Source organism: Tetrao urogallus (assembly GCF_951394365.1).
Source record: "Tetrao urogallus genome assembly, chromosome: 1".
NCBI classification, from domain to species: domain Eukaryota; kingdom Metazoa; phylum Chordata; class Aves; order Galliformes; family Phasianidae; genus Tetrao; species Tetrao urogallus.
This window is the reverse complement of record NC_136813.1, coordinates 86,648,202-86,668,848: the sequence shown is the minus strand read 5'-3', so window position 1 is coordinate 86,668,848 and position 20,647 is coordinate 86,648,202. Positions and strand designations below refer to the sequence as shown.

Here is a 20,647-nt window from a genome sequence, read left to right as displayed (position 1 = left end):
ATGATTTGGGTACACTGGAAACAGAAAAGAGCACAAAAGGCATATTTTCACTATTTTGCTAATGCAACGCTATTGACATAATGTGTCCCTTGAGAACTTCAGTTGCAGAAGGACACATTTGCTCATACATTTGCACACTGCGATCATCACACAACACTCTGCGACCACAGCACAACAAATTAACCACCACTTTGCTGGGAGCTTTATATTTGTGGTAGCCTGTCATGATCAAAAGTCATTCATATAAGTGGATTTTTGACATACGTGTGTTCATTTTGAAATCGCGTGCCAGTCTTTGTTTTTAAGGTTTTACAAAATTATTTTTCTATGATATTTTCTCAAATAAGTTTATTCACTGGGGCTGCCAGTAAAGCGCAACGCTTCCCAGATATAAGATTTCTGGCCGATAAAATTAAATCACTCCAATTCTCTTTTCTGTGGAAATTTCATTGATCTGATCTGTGATCTCTTCCTTTGCCAGAAAGCATTTTTCTGAATATTCTTTCTAACCATCCTCCACACACACACACACACACACACATACAACCTGATGAAAGCACCTTAGAACTTGAAAGAAATATTGACTTTGTGGAAGCACGCTTATTTTGATTAAGTTAGTTTTTCCAAGATGGAATATAAGTAAGTCACTCCAGGTGCTTGAATCCAAGCTTGTCTCTGGCAGAGAGAAAGTAACATTTCTTATTCACTTTTAATAATCTCTGAGGATGGATCATCTTTGAATATTTACTCTCCTGGTGACTAGGGAAGTAGAGAAAGGAGAACAATTGGAGAAAAATAAATTTAAGTGCAAGTGAATTGCTGTCCTAGCTTTCAAATGAACGTGTTGTGACTGGCAAGTGCTATGAGATGGCACCAGATAATCGTGGGCCGGAGAGGGGAGTACAGCCCAAGGTGGTTGACTTTCCTTCTAAGGTGCAAAACAGCTGTTGAAAAGTAAAGCACAAAATTCTAAATGACAACACCCTTCAACCAAGACGATCTCTTCCATATGAGTGAATATATAGTGCTGAAGTGTATGCAGTACACAATGTTTAAATTTATACACAGCTAAATAGAAATCATTCCGTAACTCCTCTGAAAATATAGCATATGGGATATCCAGTGTTTTTGTTTTGGTTGTTGTGGTGTTTTTTTTTTTTCTTGTCCCCAGGTAGTCTTATTTCTGCTCTGTTTAGTTGCTGTTTCTAAGCATTGCTAATTGCCATTCATGGTAAATGCAGTCAGCTGCTCATGGATCCAACTCCAAGACTTTGATGAAGGCTTTTTTGGAAAGGGAAAAAGGAAAGGGAAAATGGGATCCAGGTTTGTGTCGTAGAACCATTTTCTGATTCTATGATTCCAGCACTTATTCTTCACTTTCTCTCAATAGATAAAGAACAGGTGTTGCAAAAAAAAAAAAAAAAAAAAAAAAAAGAGAGAGAGAGAGAGAACTGAGACTCTTGCAAGGCAAGAGAATTGTCCAGGCAATAAGACTGGACAGGACTCTAACAGCACATACTTCTTCCATAGTAGGAATCTGCAGGAGTGGAATGCAGGAAGAAAAGTTGAAAACAAAGATCTGTGATGATTTAAGAAGTATACAGAAAATGTTTTCACAGGCAGAAAAAAAATACTTGGAATAAATCAATCTAGCTTTTAAAAAGTGAACACTCCAAGATTAAGTTCTAAAAGCTAAGAGCAAAACTGCATAAGAAAGTAGCTGAAAGCTTTATTGGCTTCTGATAAGCTTCTGCTCAGCTTCTTTCCCTCTGCAAGAGGGCAGTCAGCCACCCTAGATCACTGTTGACTGGTGATGCCTGTGACATGAGAAATCTTGCCTGTATACTGTTTTAGGGCCAAGAGAAGAACAACTTACCACGTTGGTTTGAGTCCTCAAAAGAGCTCACTGTGGGGTGGGCCAAAGGGCAGCAGCTCACATCATGCTGTACTCAGGCCAACATATGCCCATTTAAACATTAGTTACATCAACATTCACCAAGTTTGCCTGAAGCTACTCCTTGTACACATTTGCAAAAAAGAACAAGATAAAGAGGCAAACTGATAATAAGCATACCACCACCCAAGCATAGCACGTACCTCAGTGTGCAATATGGGAGCAGCAGTTTCTGAAAAGAGTAAGTTCTGAGCAGCCACCAATGCAAACAAGATACACAAGCAGGCTGGTGAGTGCGACAGAGTACCAAGAAGAAATCTATGGGTGGCGGTCTCTCTCCCCAGAGGTTTCAAGCACTAAGACAAGGAAGAGGCTGCCCCTGCTCACAGACTTGCTCTCTTTCTCCTCCTCCCTTCCAGGTGCAACTGTACACACCCCTGACCACCAGATTATGGCACTGGCAAATAGGAAGGGCAACTTAACCTGAAGACACTGAGCTGATATTAGCATTAAATCAGCACATTGAGCTTTAATCAAACAAACCAGCCAACCCGAATCCATTGAGAAGGTCAGGAAGAAAAGCTGGGAGAATGAAAGAGAAGCAGTCAAGGAAGCGTGACTGTTTCCCAGAAAGGACAATACATATGTCAGGCAGAACACCAACAATCTGACAAATTTGCTGGTACTACAGGCTGTTTCAGCATATCCCTGCAACGAAGAATAGAAATATTCAATGTCATGTTTAAAAAGGAAAAGGAAGTTAATCAAGTTTCTGTGCAAGACTTAGAACCAACAAGGTAAGAATTAAATGCTCCTCAAGACAGATCCACCTTTTTAATCCCTTTAAAAAAAAAAAAAAAAAAAAAAAAAAAAAAAAAAACTATCACTACTTATTATTTTTAACTATTTGAAGGTAGGAAACCAGACAAACTACTGTTCAGGTACTTCCAAAGCAGAGCTTCATTTACTTAAGAAAAGATTATATGCCCAAAACAGCTATTGAGGATCCATCCTTTTCGCTGCTATCAGTTTTCATATGAAAGCATCAGGGAAAACATGATTTAAGCAGGGAGTACCATTAACAAAGAAGAAAGTGTATTTTTGTATTCTGTAGGTTAGGAGAAGTTACCTCCTCCTCATTACCTTAGATTTGCTTCTCCAATGCAAATCAGTACTGACCTCTACTGCTAGATTATCAGCATGTGAATTTGCCAGGGAAAGAAAGTAAGGACTACTCAGTCACACAGAGATGGCATTTTCAACAGGGTGTGCATGTTGCAGAATATGAACTGCTCTGCATCTGTAATTCAGAAGAGCTAAGAATATTTACAGTCACCCAAAGGCAGGTTTGCCAGTTGGGCATAGAAGGTATTCCCACCACACAGATAAGGAGATGAAGTACAGACTATTTGGGAGCACCTCAATCTCCACAGCCATTTTGCCTGAATATTCTTGCCCTAATCTATGATCACTGTTACAAGGTTGATGTCTGTCTGATAAGGAAGATCACACAAAGGGCATTTTCCATAAAGAAAAAGAGTAGGCACACAACTAGTTCACATGGAATACCTAGTCTGCTTTGCACACAGTTTAGCTTATTTTACAGTAACATCCTCAGGTCACAAGCTTAAGTAGCTTACCCAAGGCTAGGCAGAGTCCAAGGACCTGTCCACATGGGGAAACTCAGGAAATGAATCTGAAATTAAACTTTAAAGAAGAATGAGCTAAGCAGCAACCTAAGCTAGCACTTTCATTTAGAATTAGAGCCTTAATTCAGCTTAGCCTAATTCTTTCAGTTCTAAAATGGGTATGTTGACACAAGCCCGCTTCCAGATCTATTTATCTGAATCGGTTGAAGGCATTACTGCCTCCAGCTACTCATCACTGCTTTCCAGATGGAGGTTTCTAACCCCACATGGCCATGACAGCAGAGTGATTCATGTGTGTGGTTCTGCTTACAGACAACTGTATCAGCTGCAATTTAGAACAGGAGGTTTGCATTAATCTGGCCTGTTACTGAAATAGAACGGGAGCATTCATATAAACCACTACTCTAGGGGTAACCTGCAGGGGTTATTACACCTCCCAGCCAGGCAGCAGTAGGCATCCATAGGCTGCAACTCCTTAAATCTTCACAGATGTTTGCAGCATGAACATCTGCCCACAGTCTGGTTGGGGGACATAAGCAAGTGGGACAATTGCCTGAGATATGCATTTGACTATCCAAAGCAAAATCATGCATCAGAAAGCCAAGGGAGAAAGACAGATTAACAGGGTAGGACTGCTCGCAAAGAATGAGGCTGACATTATCAATTCATTGACAAGACATAGGTATTCTTCAACTATAAACCTGACAAGATCTCAATATTCAGTCACTGCTACACGGCTGTGCATTTAAGACCATACGAAGCTGCTTTACCACCTGTTATGGATACTCATTTATGCCATCTTGTTTCATAGTTGATAATACAGTGTAACATGTTAGTCGTCTCACAGGTGAAACTGTTTGCTAAACAGGCTGAAAGAAGTAAAACAAGATGTTACAGGATTGCTATGAATCCCTGACAGCTTTTAAGGCAAACAAAGGGAGGAAGAGTGAAAACATCCTTTACATCCCTATTCCCTTTCTCTACCTTCCCACACCTGGGGTACAGCAAAGCCAAATCCCTCTAGACTGGTCTTGGCAACCTTATTTTCAATCTGTCTCATACTTCCCCTGAGGAAAATTGAGGAGAGGAAGGAAGGGAGGGAGGGAGGATACACTACGCTGTTTTTTTGCTGTTGTTGCTTTTTGGTGGTGGTGACGGGTTTTTTTTTACTGTAGAATGGAAAAAAAAAAAAAAAAAAAAAAAAAAAAAAAAAGAATAAAAATAAATAAAATAAAATAAAATATTAAATTTAGCATCTTTTTCCAAACTCAGCCACTGTTTTTCAGACAGCATCCTACCTCTGCAAAAATGGAGAGGTCAGTTAGCACATCTAGATATATAATACCTATTTATATTTAATACTGCCCAGAGAGGCTGTGGATGCCCCGTCCCTGGAGGTGTTCAAAGCCAGGTTGAATGGGGCCCTGGGCAGCCCAGTCTAGTATTAAATGGGGAGGTTGGTGGCCCTGCCTCTGGCAGGGAGGTTGGAGATTCATGATCCTTGAGGTCCCTTCCAACCAGGGCCATTCTGTGATTCTGATTCTGTGATTGTGTGAAATACCTCTGCTTCAAAAGTTGTTGTTTTTCTCCTCTCCTAGTCATGTGAAATAACCTAAAAACAATTGACCCCAAAGACAAAGAAAGCAATGTTGCTGCTAAGCATTTGCTGTGGAGAGGCACCAAGGTTATAAATTCTGTGTGCTCTGTGTTCTACACTCCTGACGGAGATTGTCTTGTACAGATGACACATAAAAATAAACCTGGATGAAAAGGAAAGAGAAAGTAAGTTGCAGAAGGAAAAACAACCTTCTCTCCCAGTCTCCCTCTCTCTCACACAAGCACACACGTTCCAATATGCTCTGTAGTAGAGAAAGACTTCTGGACCAACGTATATTCCAGCTTTAAAAGTGGGAGAATTATTAGAAGATAGAAGATTTAGCTATATCACAGTTTTTGCCTTGGAAAATTGTGAATGAATCATGAGGTGCATATTTTAACAGAAAAACAGCTTGGATCCTTTTTTTTTTTTTTTTTTCTTTTTTCTTTTTTTTAATCCTTAGAAATATTCAGTACATCTAGCAGGGAACATACATATTTCTCATCCTATTCAGTAGGAAACAAAAAGCCCACTCCTCTGTTTCCTAATGTCAAAGGGAACTTTTGTGCTTTTAAAACAGAAAATCCATTAGGTACGGGAAAAGGCAAGAGCTTCATATCACGCTGCAAACATGAACGCTTAAGCACAAGGCATTCAGGCGATGGAAATGCATTCAGAGCGTTTAGCGCACAGGATTAATCGAATTATAATTTAATCATCTGATCAAACACTAATTAGCATAATCACTTGAGGGGAAAAGCTGCTAGAGGAACAGACGAAGAAACACCTTGAGCACCCAGCACATTTTAATGACGAGAGATCATGCACAGATTTATTTTTTTCCTTCGTAAAACGCAATGGAAATTGTGGTTTGCAGTGCTGAAGGAGCAGTTTCAGTACTCCTGGATCACACACAGTTCTCCAGTATGGAAGATGCTAAAGATGAATCTGCAAACTATAGCTTATTCAGATGCAACCAAAAACGCTCCACTGTCCTTTGCCAGATGAAGACTTGAGCATAAGCACACATTTTAGCCAACAGTGTTTTCATTATAATCATCCCTTGCTGCCTCCCCCAAGAGTTTCCCACGTTAATGTTTAGGTCACTTAGATGACCTTCAGAGATATGACAAAGCATTAATGCTCTTTTGCAAACCATGTTTGAAGTAATTAGTCTAAACCAGCACTACTGGGCTTTTTGGCTTAGGGCAGGGAAGAACAGGAAGAAAAAGAGATATTAAGAGAACTGTTCTGGTTAATATTGTCTAGATTTCCTGGTAAAATCACATCGCCATTCAAAAACAAAAATCTGAGCAGACCAGAAAATTATCCTGATCTGTACCCAAACAATCAAAGCAATCAAATGACACTTCTGTCTGGAGATTAAACAGAAAAAGAGATGCATGGGCAGAGGGAAGCCAGGAAGATTGTGTGGGAAGGGGGGGGGGGAGGAAACAGAATGGTGGGGGGAAGAGATCTTAGGAGGTGTCTTTTGTTTGAATTTCTACGTAAATTGAATCATTCTTTAAAATAACCTTTTATCTTTTCAAATAGATTTCTCTTCCAGATGCTAAAAATATTTAAACATGATGAACTGCAACGTTTACAGATGAAATTGGACAAAAATTCCTTCAATATTATACGAGAAATCAAAATGATGAGCTGCTTGCTTACATTTTAAAAATGCCAGATCATACAGGCTCAAATATGAGCTAAATTAAATTGATTATTCTGCTGTTACAAAGCTACACTAATAACCCTTCAGCCTTCTAGGAATGACTGCACATTAGTAACACAAGGTAACCAATTAAGGCACAAGGCCAGTTTGACCTAGGATTTCTCTGCACCGGGCACCTTGTTACCTGCAATCAGTGTGCACAGCCTGGAAACTCTCACAAGTGTAGTATGCAGCTTTCCACTGCAGGTGACATTTCCAAAAAAACAACAACCCAGAAGTGAAGTGACAGATCAACAGCATACCACTTTAAGGCACTGTCATGCTTTTAATAAGAAATGTGACTGGTAGATGAATTAATAACAGGAAATAAATTAGTTTCTCACTAGCATAAAGGTAGAACAACCATCCTGCAAGCATTGCCAGCTCAAAGAAAGAGATCATATACCAGCATACATGGACTCCATTTAATTAAAATGTAATTTTACTAAAAAATAAAAAAATTCATCATTTTTAAAATATCTTAAGCTGTTCTACTGTTCTTCTGTTTAGCTGTTCTACTATCTAGCATGTTTCTTTCTAAGCCATAACTTAAAAACAAAGCCGTGAGATTCTGCCTCACCTCACGAAAACACGCAATATATCAAAATGGCAGGGGAGCAACACAGAGCTAGTAACACAAATCACACAAATCTGAGACGGTGCCATGGTCAGAGACAGGATGGCACACAAGATCACCACCACCACCTATACCAGGGACTCCTAGCATAAGTAAATACTTGGTCTTATCATAGAATCACCATGGTTGGAAAAGACCTCCAAGATCATCCAGTCCAACCATGTATCTCCCACCAATATTTCCCCACTAAACCATATCCCTCAGTACAACATCTAAATGCCTCTTCAACACCTTCAGGGATGGCGACACCACCACCTCCCTGGCAGCCTGTTCCACTACCTCACCACTGATTCAGAGAAGAAATTTTTCCTAATGTCCAAAAGAATCTCTCCTGATGCAATTTGAGGCTATTCCCTCTTGTTCTATCACTAGTTATGCAGGAGAAGAAGCTGACCCATACCTCACCAATAACATCTCCTTCGAGCCTCCTCTTCCCCAAACTGAACAATGCCAGTTCCCTCAGCTCCAGGCTTGTGCTCTAGACCCCTCACCAGCTTCATTGCTTCTCTGGACACACTCCAGGGCCTCAACGTCTTTCTTTTATTGAGGAGCCCAAAACTGAACACAGCACTTGAGGTGTGGTCTCATCAGTGCTGACAACAGAGGGACGATCACCTCCCTGCACCACCTTGGCACACTGCTGACTCATGTTCAGCAGAGCGTTGGCCAACACCCCCAGATCCATTCTTTCTATACAGACTTCCAGCAACTCTACCCCAAGTACTGACTGGAGCCTTGGCCTGTTGTGGCCAAAGTGCAGGATCCGGCACTTGATCTTGCTGAACTTCATCCTATTGGCTTCAGTCCAGCAATCCAGACTGTCCAAATGCCTCTATAGGGCATTCCTACCCCCTGGAGGATGAACACTTCCAGCCAACTTAGTGTTGCCTGAAAACTTACTGAGGGTGCTCTCAATGCCCTCATCCAGGCCATCAGTAAAGATATTAAACAGTACAGGCCTCAGTACTGACCCCTGGGAAGCACCACTCATGACCTGTCACCAGTTGGATTTAACTCCACTTACCACCACTCTCTAGGCCCTTCAGGCCAGTTCCTTACCCAGCAGAGTGTACCTGTCCAAGGCATGGTCTGCAAGCTTCTCTAGAATACTATGGGAGACAATGTCAAAGGCTTTGTGAAGTCTATGTAGACTACGTAACAGTCTTGATGAACTCACCAACATACATGATTTTGTGATCCCACCAAACCCCTTTCTAAACCGTTCCCCGCTGCTGCTCTCTGGAAGGACAGCAGTCCTGAGCCAAGTGGCAGCAACCTCCGATCATATCAGCAGAATAGCTCCCCATTTCTTCCATTTTCTAATCTTATGAGAGCAGCAGCTCTGTGCCATGTCATAATTCTTTCAATCTCCACTAGCTAGCTATTTTATATGTACTAATTATCTTCAACGAAATTCTCTCAGCACAAGGCCAAATGCACTGGCCTTCAGAAATGCCAGAGCTTAGGTAATCAGACAACCTAAATCCCCTTCTCCAATGTGTGTTCAGATCAAGGACTGAAAGCAATGGGGATGATATGGGGAAAGAGTAATTACATTATATAGAGGTAAAACATGTCATTTTGTTGTCTTTAAACACAGCTGAAATATAAACACTATGTAATGATCCAAACTTCTCAAAATTTCTCAAAAGTAAACAGTGAACAGCTACTATTATGGAGCTGGAAAAAAATATTTTCAAAAACTCATTAGCTCCCTTCGTAATTAGTAAAACTCAGTGTTTTTCTGTTCTACAAAAACATATTTTGAAATGCAGTAAGAATGCTGTAATTACTTTTATCCACTAGGACTAACTTTTGAACATAATGTGCACTGAACTGCTATGGCTACAGTGCCTTCGGATGGGCCTCTCTTTTCCTCTGCACTGCCTTCACATTTGAATCATAAAATCACACAATGGCTTAAGGTTGGAAGGGACCTCAAATCCTACCCACCCCAACCCCTGCCATGGGCAGGGCTGCCCCCCACCAGCTCAGGCTGCCCAGGGCCCCATCCAACCTGGCCTTGAGCGCCTCCAGGGATGGGGCACCACAGCTTCTCTGGGCAGCTGTGCCAGCACCTCACCACCCTTTCTCAGTGAAAGACTTCCCCCTGACATCTAATCTAAATCTCCCGTTTTAGTTTAAAATCATTTCCCCTTGTCCTATCACTGTCTACTCATGTTAGAAGTTGATTTCCCTCTTATTTATAAGCTCGCTTTAAATATTGGAAGGCTACAATGAGGTCTCCCTGGAGCCTTCTCTTTTCTAGGCTCAACAAGCCCAGCTCTCTCAGCCTTTCTTCCTAGTAGAGGTGCTCCAGCCCTCTGAGCATCTTCGTGGCCTCCTCTGGACTCACTCCAATGGCTCCAGATCTTTCTCGTACTGGGGAACACAGGGCTGGACTCAGTATTCCAGATGAGCCACACAAGGGCACAGCAGAGAGTTAGCTATTGGTCACTAGCTAGGACATACAAACAGGCCTCTCCCTCTGTCACCAGAAAAGCAAACTCATCTTGAATGCATGCGGCACTTTACCAATGCTTTTACCACTTTACCATATCTCTCCGAAGTTGCACTGCTCCACATTATCACACAAATTGAAGGTGAAAATCAGGGAAGAAAGAAATGAGTTTGGTCAGGATTTTACTACAGACTAGGATAGATGGCAAAAGGCTAAAAGACAAGGCCTTAAGAAAGCAAACAACCAACAAAAAATCCTCATTCCTTACTTCAAGCTGTGATCCCACCATATCTGTGAAGTTGTCCTCTGCATGCAGTGATCACCAAGACCCTGCAGCTTATGAGGGTCCAGGGAGCAGGGCTTGTGCTTGGGCACACATGATGAGCAGTCCCCATTGTGCTAAATCTGCTTGCAGCCTCCTCCAGTGAAACAGCAAATCACAACTGCCAGAGCTCTTCAGAAAGTCTGACAGCTCAGCTTCTTTTTTTGAGGATTAATTATCTCCCTCCTGCCCAATAAAGCAGCTCAGCTCCTCTCTCCTTTGCTCAGATGGGACTCACACCTCCTGCCCTACAGCTGTACTGACATTCACAGGATTGCTTTTTGTCCTTGATCTCCCTCGCTTCTTCAAATCCATCTGTTGTCTCATTTGATAAACTTTTAGGGACAGGAGGAATATTTTCACTATCCAAATAAATACAAATAACTACAAAGATAATGAGGGAGAAAGGACTGTTGGCCTCACATTAAGCCTAAATCACAGCTGAAACAACATGAGCAGATATAAACTGTCGAAAAACCTAAGTACAGGTAGGTGGAGGGCACAAAGACAGTCACAAAGGCAGACCTATATGGAGCACCTGTTTCCTCCCTGGCAAAGACCAGGAGACAGGATGGGTCATGGGGTTCAGCACTGGAGAGACCAAAGGCCACAAGCTGTAGAGTACCATACCCACAGCTCTTGCTTGCAGGGGAGCAGGATCAGTGTGCCTTCCCCACTGCAGACCATGAAGCACAGAGACTTCAAAGCCACTCACAATAAGGAGCCCAGTTCAGAGTTGGTTTGTAGACACTGTTCTCCTGCTGTTCAGGGGTTCAGGCTTTGAGTGCCTTTCCTCTTCTCATCATACCTCTTTCAATGCTGTCTAGATCTCTATGAAGTCCAAAGCTCTCCTTTTTCCTTTTCTCATCCTACCCACTAAAAATCCTGCTCAGACCCTTTTCCTTACCTCCCCCTTAAGAATCCATTTTTCATTTTATATTTATATATGTATACATACATACAAAGCCGAAACAAAAAAGCTCCAGCCCACATCTGATGTCACAGTAAAACACAGCAAGCACTTCTCATCACCCAAGTCCTACAGTGAATTGAGCCTTATTTTCTTCACTTCCCTTTCCACCTTGCAATGGTAAATATCTGCTCTCTAGAATGCCTACACAAAGCAGTTGTCAGAAACACTGTCAGAGTTGAGGAGGAATCTTTGAGAGTTACACAACAAAAATAGGAAGAAAGGTACAAAAGGAAGCTTCCAAAATATGTACAGCTGAAAGCATGAACTAGTATAATGCAGATCATTACTCCAGACTTCTAGGATCACTGTATTATGCCAAAAGCTTTATCGACATGTCTAGGCAACATGGACTTCTGTGAGAGTCTTACACGCTAACTACTTCATACCATGACATAGTAATGTCTGGCTGCGTGCTTTTCAACTGCAGTTGCAATCTAAACTGTGGTTCAACTCTCTTTTCCCGAATGCATGAACTGTTTTTATTCCACAGAAAAGCAACCTAGTGAGAGGAAAAGAGTCACCTGTAGAATGTGCTGCCATGTAAAACATTCTAGATTATGAACCACACTAAACCTTTCTGTTAAAACTGAAGTCTAGAGCCTTGTTTTTGTGAATGACACCTTTTCCACCAAATCAGAGAAATCAGAATGAGCTTTTCATAAGAAAAAAGTCAAGGACTTCCCCTGTCCTTAGGTCAAGACAGAAGTCTAACAGCCTGCCACACATCCATCTTTTAGTTTTCGCAAGACTGACTTTATGCATTCAGGAGGTTTTTTTGCCCAAATCAGGACCAAAATCCCAAATATCAACTGCTACACTGAAAATCCCAAGGACTTCCTTTATGCTTTCAGTTTCACTTTAAAAAATAAAAAAAAAAAAAAAGATTTCTGGTGAACTAACAATCATGGAAGTGGGTTTAGCAAAAGCCAGAGCTTGCATTCTGTCATCTCCTTCCTGTGATCTGGAAAAAAAGCAAGTGATCAAGCAGCATTTCAGTGCACTCAGATCCTACCACGATTCTTTCAGTCCGGCACACACTTTAACAACAACATCTGGCTTCCTCCAAGCCTGTGCATTTCACTGTCCCATCTAGCCTTCCCTGCCAGGTTAAACAAGACCCGTATGTGAAAGTCTTGTACTTAGTAATTGAACTCCATACTACTAAATCTCTCAGAGACTGAACAACACATTATCACAAAAGTGTTTCTGAAGAGCAGAACTGAAAATATGCAAAAGTAAACCCTTTCTTCCAAGACAACTTTCAGCAAATCATTTAATTCTGTGGCACCTATAAAGTGGGACCACTCAAAAATGGAGGACGCAAACAGTTTTAGCATAAGTGACCGCCTGACAAAACCATATGCAAGAATTTCACGCAAACAGATTTTTATACAAACAGAGCAGCCCAATGATCTTATCTACAAGATCACTGTGAGCAGATTACATAGATAAATGACTATTTGAAGCCACTGTGCAACATAACTATACACCAGTTGTACTAAAAGATGCGTGGTCCTTTCAGGATCATGTTCCTGATATTCTTAAGAAATTGGAGGGGCTCCTCAAAACTTTCTCAAAAAATTTCTTCAGATGACAGGAGGTTACTGAGAATAATTTTTTAGCCTAGTACAAACAGAAATCTTAAGCCATAAATCTTCATGGGATTACCATGTGATTAATTAGAAGAAAATAGCATCCACATACTTAGACAGCAGAACAAGTGCCAGAAATTTCATACACAGTAGCTTTTAAAGAATGACAAACAATATATGAATATAGATATAGATATCAGAAGGAACTGTATTCCCGACATACCAGACTTAGATCCCCACGAGCAGAATGGCTGGTATTTTGCTCTACAGTGGCATGCACATAAAGGCTTAGAATATTAATCTGTTAAACAATTTCTCAGGTGAGACACTTCCATTTCCTCATCCACACCCTTGCATCTGCTGCACTGACATGCACCAGGAAGTTATTTTCGGACAGGCTCTTGGGCCATGCGTTGGCCTACACAGGTTCCATCCATCTGGAAGCTTCAGTAGGAGCACATCAGCAAAGCAGCCTGGGTCACCAGGCTGCTCCCTCCTTCAATTACCAGTGAGCTCCAGGGAGGCTGGTGTTTACTATGGAGGTGACTCTCAAAGCCTTTGCATTATAACATTTCTTTCTATAAATAAGATTGCTGGTTCAGTCTGAAATCTTATTCCCTGCCTTCTAAGTAAAAATAGCTTGAACAGGAAGACTTGTTCATCTCTGTCATCCTGTCTGTCCATTCATTTACTTTTCTTCCCTTCCTCGACATACATCATCATATCATCACATCTGTTGCCCACTCCATTATGTTAAATGTAGATTAGTGAACTCTAGTTTTTCTTTTTCCGATGAATATTCCAATATTCTAACAGACCAAAAAGAAAAATCAAACCTCGTTAGATAAGAAAAACTTATTAGTCAACAGCAGTACAAAAAAAAAAAAAAAAAAAAGTGATTAAAACCCAGATTGGAAAAGAACACTAAGACCATCTGGTCCAACTGTCAGCCCACCCCCACCACACCCACTGCCCACATCCCTCAGTGCCACATCCACACGGCTCCTGAACACCTCCAGGGACGGTGACTGCACCACCTCCCTGGGCAGCCTGTGCCACTGCATCACCACTCTTGCTCAGAAGAAATTGCTAAGAAGAAATGTTTCCTTGTATTCATCCTGAATCCATGGTTTGTTCTTAAAGAGATTCTCTTCAGCATTCTGTAATACTGTGTTGTGATAGGTTTTTATAAAATATGTCTTTTGTGTTGTTTGTTTTTTTAATAGTAGTTGTTTAAAGAAATGCACATGAAGACTGATAAGGTTCTTCTGAATAATAACAAAATTGTTTGAAATTTTAATTTCATTGATTTCACAACAAGTTAAAAGAAAAGGAAGTGCTGCTTAAAAAGGATTGTGAAATATCTCAAACTATATTGTGAAACAAGTAATTTAACTGCATACACCTACACATTCACCTTGAAATAATTGAGTATTCTGATCTAAAGCCCTGCATTGCTTAAATGGATTTTTAAAAATATTTTTCATTTCAGTAACTCAAAAGAAATAATTTAAAAAAAAAAAGAAAGAAAATCCAATAATTGTACCTTAGAATAATAAAGGTGAATGTAACGATTTTTATTTTTTTTCTGCCATCTCTAGTCCTTAAAGTGAAAGTTGAAATTCATGCATTCCCCAGTGTAAAATTTGAAAAAGCCCTAGGCTGACAGACTGAGCTATAGTGTGCTCCAATTGAAATCAGAGGCTAAATGAGCGGTACATCTGAAGAGGCCCTGATTCTACACATTCACTAGAACAAACTGAAGGGAACGGAAATAGCTCTAACCTACCCAATTTGCTCCTCGATTCAGTTCTCGAACTCCCTCCCTCCCCCAAGGACATTTAGTTTCATAGCTTTTTGCTTGTTATCTTTTCAATGTTTACTGAATAGGTAAAGGAGATTATTTTCACACTCCAACCATCGCTGCCCCTGAGAAAACAGCATATTCATGAGCACACTGATCCAGGCAGAGACACAAAAAGTTAAGGTCCAACCTGAGCACAGCTGCTGCTGTAATCAGAGCCTTGCGCAAACTCATGTGCTGGAGGAACTTTCCGGATCAGCAGCTCATTAAAATCCACAAGATAATCTCATTTAATGGTAAATTTTACTTTTGATTAAGTTTACTTTTGGGGACAAACAAAAACTGAAACCAGTTTGCAAACTTTTCTGGATGCAGCACCATTGAAGCAACGCCGCTGAAATCAGCAAGAAAGGAAAACAGTGCAGAGCTGTGAGTTGTTTAACGGGGTTTATGGTTTTATCACTTGGAGAAATAAATTTAAACTGTTACCAAGAATACTTACACTGTCACACACATCTGCTATTCAGTCCCTATGAAAAGGAAGCACAGCATCCACGAGTTAAAAGTTCGGTGACCACTTGAAAAAAAAAAAAAAAAGAAAAAAAAAAAGAAAGAAAAAGAAAAAACGATGCAGACAAAACCCCTCCTCTGGGCACCGCGCACTTGCAGCGCTTGTCAGAAACGCCGCCAGACTCGTGTGGTTTGCTGCCCACTAGTGTTGTGCGGCTGCTCACTAGCGCCGGCTGGCACCGTTCGGCACAGCGCTCCCCACAGCCCGACTCCCATCTCTCCCTGAGCACAGCCTGGGCCGAAGGGGAGGAAAAGCTTATTTTGAAATGGAATAGAGATCTCCAATGCACTCCGATTTCTCAACTATCGCAAATTTCTCTGTGTGGCATCGGTGATGAACTAACAGCTGTTCATAGCTAGGGTTCCACCGGATTGCAAACACAATCGGCTTTGCTGTGCCATCCACGAATACACAGTGAGCTCAGTGCTGTCTGCACCTGCAGTGACATTTCTCCTCATTTGAGGTGAGGGTTTGGCTATGAGATTCTACATAAGCTATGCACACAGCACAGCATGTTTCTCCAAGGACTTGAGAGACCATTTGCTCTCTTCCTTAAATATTTCTTTTCTGACACCGAGTCACCATTTTCTTTGGAGAGTGCCACTGGCACCTCGCTGCCCTCCCCGCTCCTCCTCCAGCTAACCCTGCTCCCAGCTCTGTGCTGAGCTCCTTTCTTTGTGCTCTGCTGCACTATGAAAGCCTGTATGGCTGGGCATAGTAGGGGAAAAGGAACAGGTACGCTTTGGACTTAAAGATTCAAACAAAAAATTGCTTAAGGGGGAATTTATTTTTTGTACTATCCGTACTACATTGATCATCTCTTGATGCTCCCTTCATTTCGGCAGAACAGCACCAGGCACTCAGCACACAAGAAACACAGCCAGAAAGAAGCCTGCAAACAGGTTCAGCACACCTGTGCCAAGAATTAAACCCTGCTGAATGATACTCATTTTGGAGCAGGACACCCTAATTCTGAGCTAACTTTATCACAGTAATTACAGTCAGGAGATTTGAAGGAGACTGCTCTCCTATTCTGCTCTCCCCTCTGACAAGGAAATGCCCTCTTCCTGGCTGTGACCAGGCTACAGCAGACGTTCTCCACCAGTGCTGTTTAATGGATGCACATGCCCCTGGAACACGTAGGTGCAGAAACACGGAAGGCAGCACAGGTACAGCAATCCTGAAGGTAACTCCAGGTACTGCTCAGGCTTGTAGCTGAGCATGACTCAGGTTTTCCAAGTGGTGAATTCAGCTGCACAGCTCCCACTGATGCCTGTATCACCCCATGCACACACCAAGGATGCAATGCATTTCTGGTTAACAGTACCTGTTTACCTGCATTTTAAGAAACTCACAGCTCTGACCATCTGAAGCCTTTATAAAATAGAAGAATTTTAACAGGGTATTTGGGAAGGTTTTGTCTCAGGTTCCAGAAATACTAATTGGATGTAACAGCATGTCAGTGTTTTATTGTCCCCAGAAGGAAGCTGCTTTACAGACATGAAGCCTACCCAGTAACACCATTCATATCTAATTTGACAAAATGCATGGTGCTGAGTGACTGCAGGGAAATATGGGGGCCATGCTTGCTATTGTTATTCAGAGAGTTTCCATTACCTTCAGTGGAAATACAGCCCAAGATGACAACTACAGGGTTAAACCTACAATGTGTGAATTTATTTTTTAAGCTATCTCCCAGCTCAGAAAGGGAAGAAAAAAAAAAAAAAAGAAAAGAAGAAAAAAAAAAAAAAAAGAAAAACAGAATACAAACATGAAAAATACAACATTTTTAAATTAAAGTCAGAATGAGATGACATGGTTGAAAACCAAGCATACACGTTCCTGTGCTTCAAGCTAACATGGCATGGCTTTATAAGGAGTTCAGGAAAGGCAATGGTAGAAGCTTCAATAGTACTTCCCCCCCCCCAACACTAAGATATAGTCATAAAAGAACACAGCCTCTCACACAATGGAGTTCAGATACCGATATAGATAGAATAATGAAAATAAATATATATGTGACATTTCTATTTATATACGCAGTCATTTCCTTCAAGAAGATACATATCTGATATGACACTGCATTAAAACCTGAAGTCCTTTAAAAATACTGCTCTCTGACTCGTGACTCTGATCTGGTAGTTTAAATTAAATAAGGCTTGAACCACTTGGCTTTGTTTATTAGCAGCACTTAACATGAAGGTAGGCGCCATGTTCAAAATTTGCCTTTAGAAAGGTCCTTAATACATACACACTTCGACATCAGGAATGATGTCAAAACAGAAACATTCAAGTTTGCAAAGGATTACTGACCCATCCATTAGGTATTCTGTTTTTATCTTAAAATGCCATCATATAGCAAGGATTTTATTTTAGTAACCTGGGTCCACAAGCATGTAAACGTTGCCGTGTGGCACTACAGAATCTACGCAGATGGATGGATCATTTACATTTTGTACTGCTGGAAACAGAAAAATACTTGGAATGCAAATTTGTGTCCGCCTTTGGTCCAAAAACACAAGGATACTGAAAGAGAAATTGCTATTGACTTCATAAATTAGGAGTAAGTGAGAGCAATTTTCATACCACTTCAACCTTACAAAGCAAAAATCATTCTGATTTTCAAAACCTTTTGGGTGAGAGGGAGACTGCCTAACTTAGATCGTGTCATTTATAGCATCAGTACAGCAGACATAAAAACATATGCCTCTTCTTTCTGGAAAAAAAAAAAAAAAAAAAAAAAAAAAAAGAAGAAGAAGAAAAAAAGAAAAAGAAGAATGTAAGATTTCTGGACAGACGCTGGCTTCCTTTCTATGCAAATTGAGGTTTAACAGAATAGCACTGGTGAAAGAATACACTTTTGGACTGATTCTGCCTCACTAATAGCAGATCTCTCCATCTGAGGCATCTGCCTCAAAAGGACGGAGAAAGGATGGAGTGCTGCCTGATGACAACAAATACATAACTGCAATTAAATAAATAACCCCTTAACATCAGAACTTGTTGCAGTCGTCTCACTATGAGATGAAATGCCAAAAAAAAAAGAAAAAAAAAGAAAAAAAAAAAAGAAATTCAAGCTTAAAATTTGGGGATTTTCAATCATTCTTCATTCGGCAATACTCGGAACATGAGAATATTTTAAGATAGCTGCAAACACATGCTTAAGATTCACCTCCTGATTTATGACCTATCCAGCTAGCTGCGCTGGACTGGCCATGCCTGTCAATGCATTTTCTCATCCAGCGTATACTTAAGAAGATGTGAAGGCACCCTCAGCCACCATCCATTCCTCACCTTCTGCCACAGGCTCAATTATTCGTATCTTCCAGAATAACCTTATACTTTTGCTCTGTGCTTCTCTCCCATCCATTCAATACAAGAAACATTTTCCCCTCGCACCTGCTTTGCCTGGAAACGGTGTGTTTAATCTTTCTGTTTTAACTGTCAGGATGTTATGTGTTGCAGGTAATGCTATGTGCTCAAATCTGAGAAGTAGGCAATGGAATGGAATAGCAGGAATCACGCACTATGACATAACTGGTTTTCTGTCCCTAAAACTGCACTGCTAACATAGATCTTAATAAAAGTTACGCAATTTAAACACGTTTTCCCACAACAGCTTTCAGGCACACATACCCAAGTGTTCCAAAAGACCCCCATCCACTATTTAAAAGATAAAACCCAGGAGCTACATATAGTGTATGTGAAGCAGCCTGCAGAACGAAGAGAAAATAAACAGGTCAGGTTTACCCTTCTCACTTCTCCCTTCCAATTTCCCCCCGCTAACTTTATAATTGACTCTCTTCAACATTTGCAGATGATGTCATGCTTAGCCGTGCATATTTTTACATAAGTGAACAAGGAGAAAAAAAAGAAAGAAAGAAAAAAAAAACTACCACTGAGCAAGTAGCGAAACGTTGAAAAGAAAATCATTCAGAAGTCTTAAATATAAATAAAGAAGAAAAAGAAACGGTCAGGCGAAAGCATGGAAGGACGAAACACCGAACGTCAAAGGCAGAAATCTCTCGGTGCGAACGCTCAGGATGCGATTCCTCCCACCGGTCTCCGCGCACTCGGACGGACTGACGCGGCACTTAGCGAAATTCCGCACTTTTCCAGGAGGAAGGGCAGCACGAGCGCTCCGTGCCTGCCCGACAGCCCCGGTTCGTGCCGCAGGAGGAGGCGCGGCGGCGCGGGTCGGCTCGGGGCTGCCCCTCCGCGAGGTGAGCGACTTTCAATGACCGCCGCGCGGCTTCGCCCTCCTCCCGCCGGCACGGACAGCACAAAAGGCGTAACCGCGACCCGCTCCCCTCCCCGGCCGCCAGGAAGGCAGGGAGCCCCGCGGTGCCGGCAGCGCTCACCGTGCGAGATGCTGTGGAGCAAGGCGACGGCCAACATCCACATGCCCCCGCCGCTCCCCCTCGCCCGCCGCGCCCACGGCCGGGCCGGAGCCGCCAGGCAGCGCGCACCGGGTCCGGCCGCCTGGGCCGGGGGCTGCTGGCAGCCTGCGGGGCCGCCGGTCCGCGCAGCGAGCGCTCAGCCCCGCCTGCAGCCCCGCGGCTCCGCCGACGCTCGCCGCCCGACTCTCGGGCGGGGGAAGAGGCGGCCGGCGGCGGGGGCGGGCGGCGGGGGCGCGGCGCCCAGGTGCGTCCTCGGCGCGGGGAGACGCCCGCGGGGCCGCGCAGGCAGGGCCACAGGTGAGCGGCTCCTCCGGCGCCGGCACGGGAGCATCCCCGGCGGCGGCCGGCCCCGAGCCCCCAGTCCCGAGCCCGCGGCCGGCCGGCTCCTCACGCAGCGCCCGTGGGCCCGGCGGCAGGCGGGCGGGTGGCCGGGCACATCGCTCCTCTGCTCTGCTTTGCTCTGCTCTCTTCTGCTGTGCTCTGCTCTCCTCTGCTTCGCTCTCCTCGCTGCTAAGCTCCCCTGCTCCCCTTCAGTGGCAAAGCCAGCCCCGCTCGCTCCCTGCCCTCTGCAGTCTTAAAGCAGCACCAAGTCTCCGCGGCGGAAAAAAAAAAAAAAAAAAAAAAAAAAAACAACAAGACCAATAGAAGAACGCAGCGGAAGATCCTGCCTTTCAATAGTTGGCTGAACTGCGGCCGTTTGCCATCAGCTGAGTTGTATGTGACTAATGTGGTGACACGTCGGGTGGGGGAGACCGGAGGAGGGGGCCCTTCTGGAAGGTCACAGCCCTGACAGGCGAGCACAGCCGGGGATGGACTGGGAGTCTGCGAAACCGAGAGGGGGAAAAACATCGACATTGCCCACTGCTTACAGTTCAGCCATTCATGTGTTTCTTTTTCTGTGGTAACAAATTCTTCCCCCCTGTAGAGAGACTGCAATTTACTCTTTCTCTACCCAAAGCATTTTCTGCATCTATTCTTTCTTTCATGATGTAAAGGCTGGTCTAACAAGGATAAGGGGGGGGAAAAAAAG

General features: G+C 42.7%; 1 protein-coding gene across 1 annotated transcript in view; it reads right to left on the bottom strand.

The window, feature by feature from the left end:
* DSCAM (DS cell adhesion molecule) overlaps window positions 1-19,621 on the bottom strand; it is a gene marked incomplete at both ends in the record, with an annotated part of 449,568 nt that extends 429,947 nt beyond the window's left edge. The window contains one exon of the mRNA XM_079539395.1: window positions 19,579-19,621. Within this exon, the coding sequence (XP_079395521.1) occupies window positions 19,579-19,621 (43 nt within the window). The remainder of the gene's footprint in view (window positions 1-19,578) is intronic.
* Window positions 19,622-20,647: the final 1,026 nt, after the last annotated feature.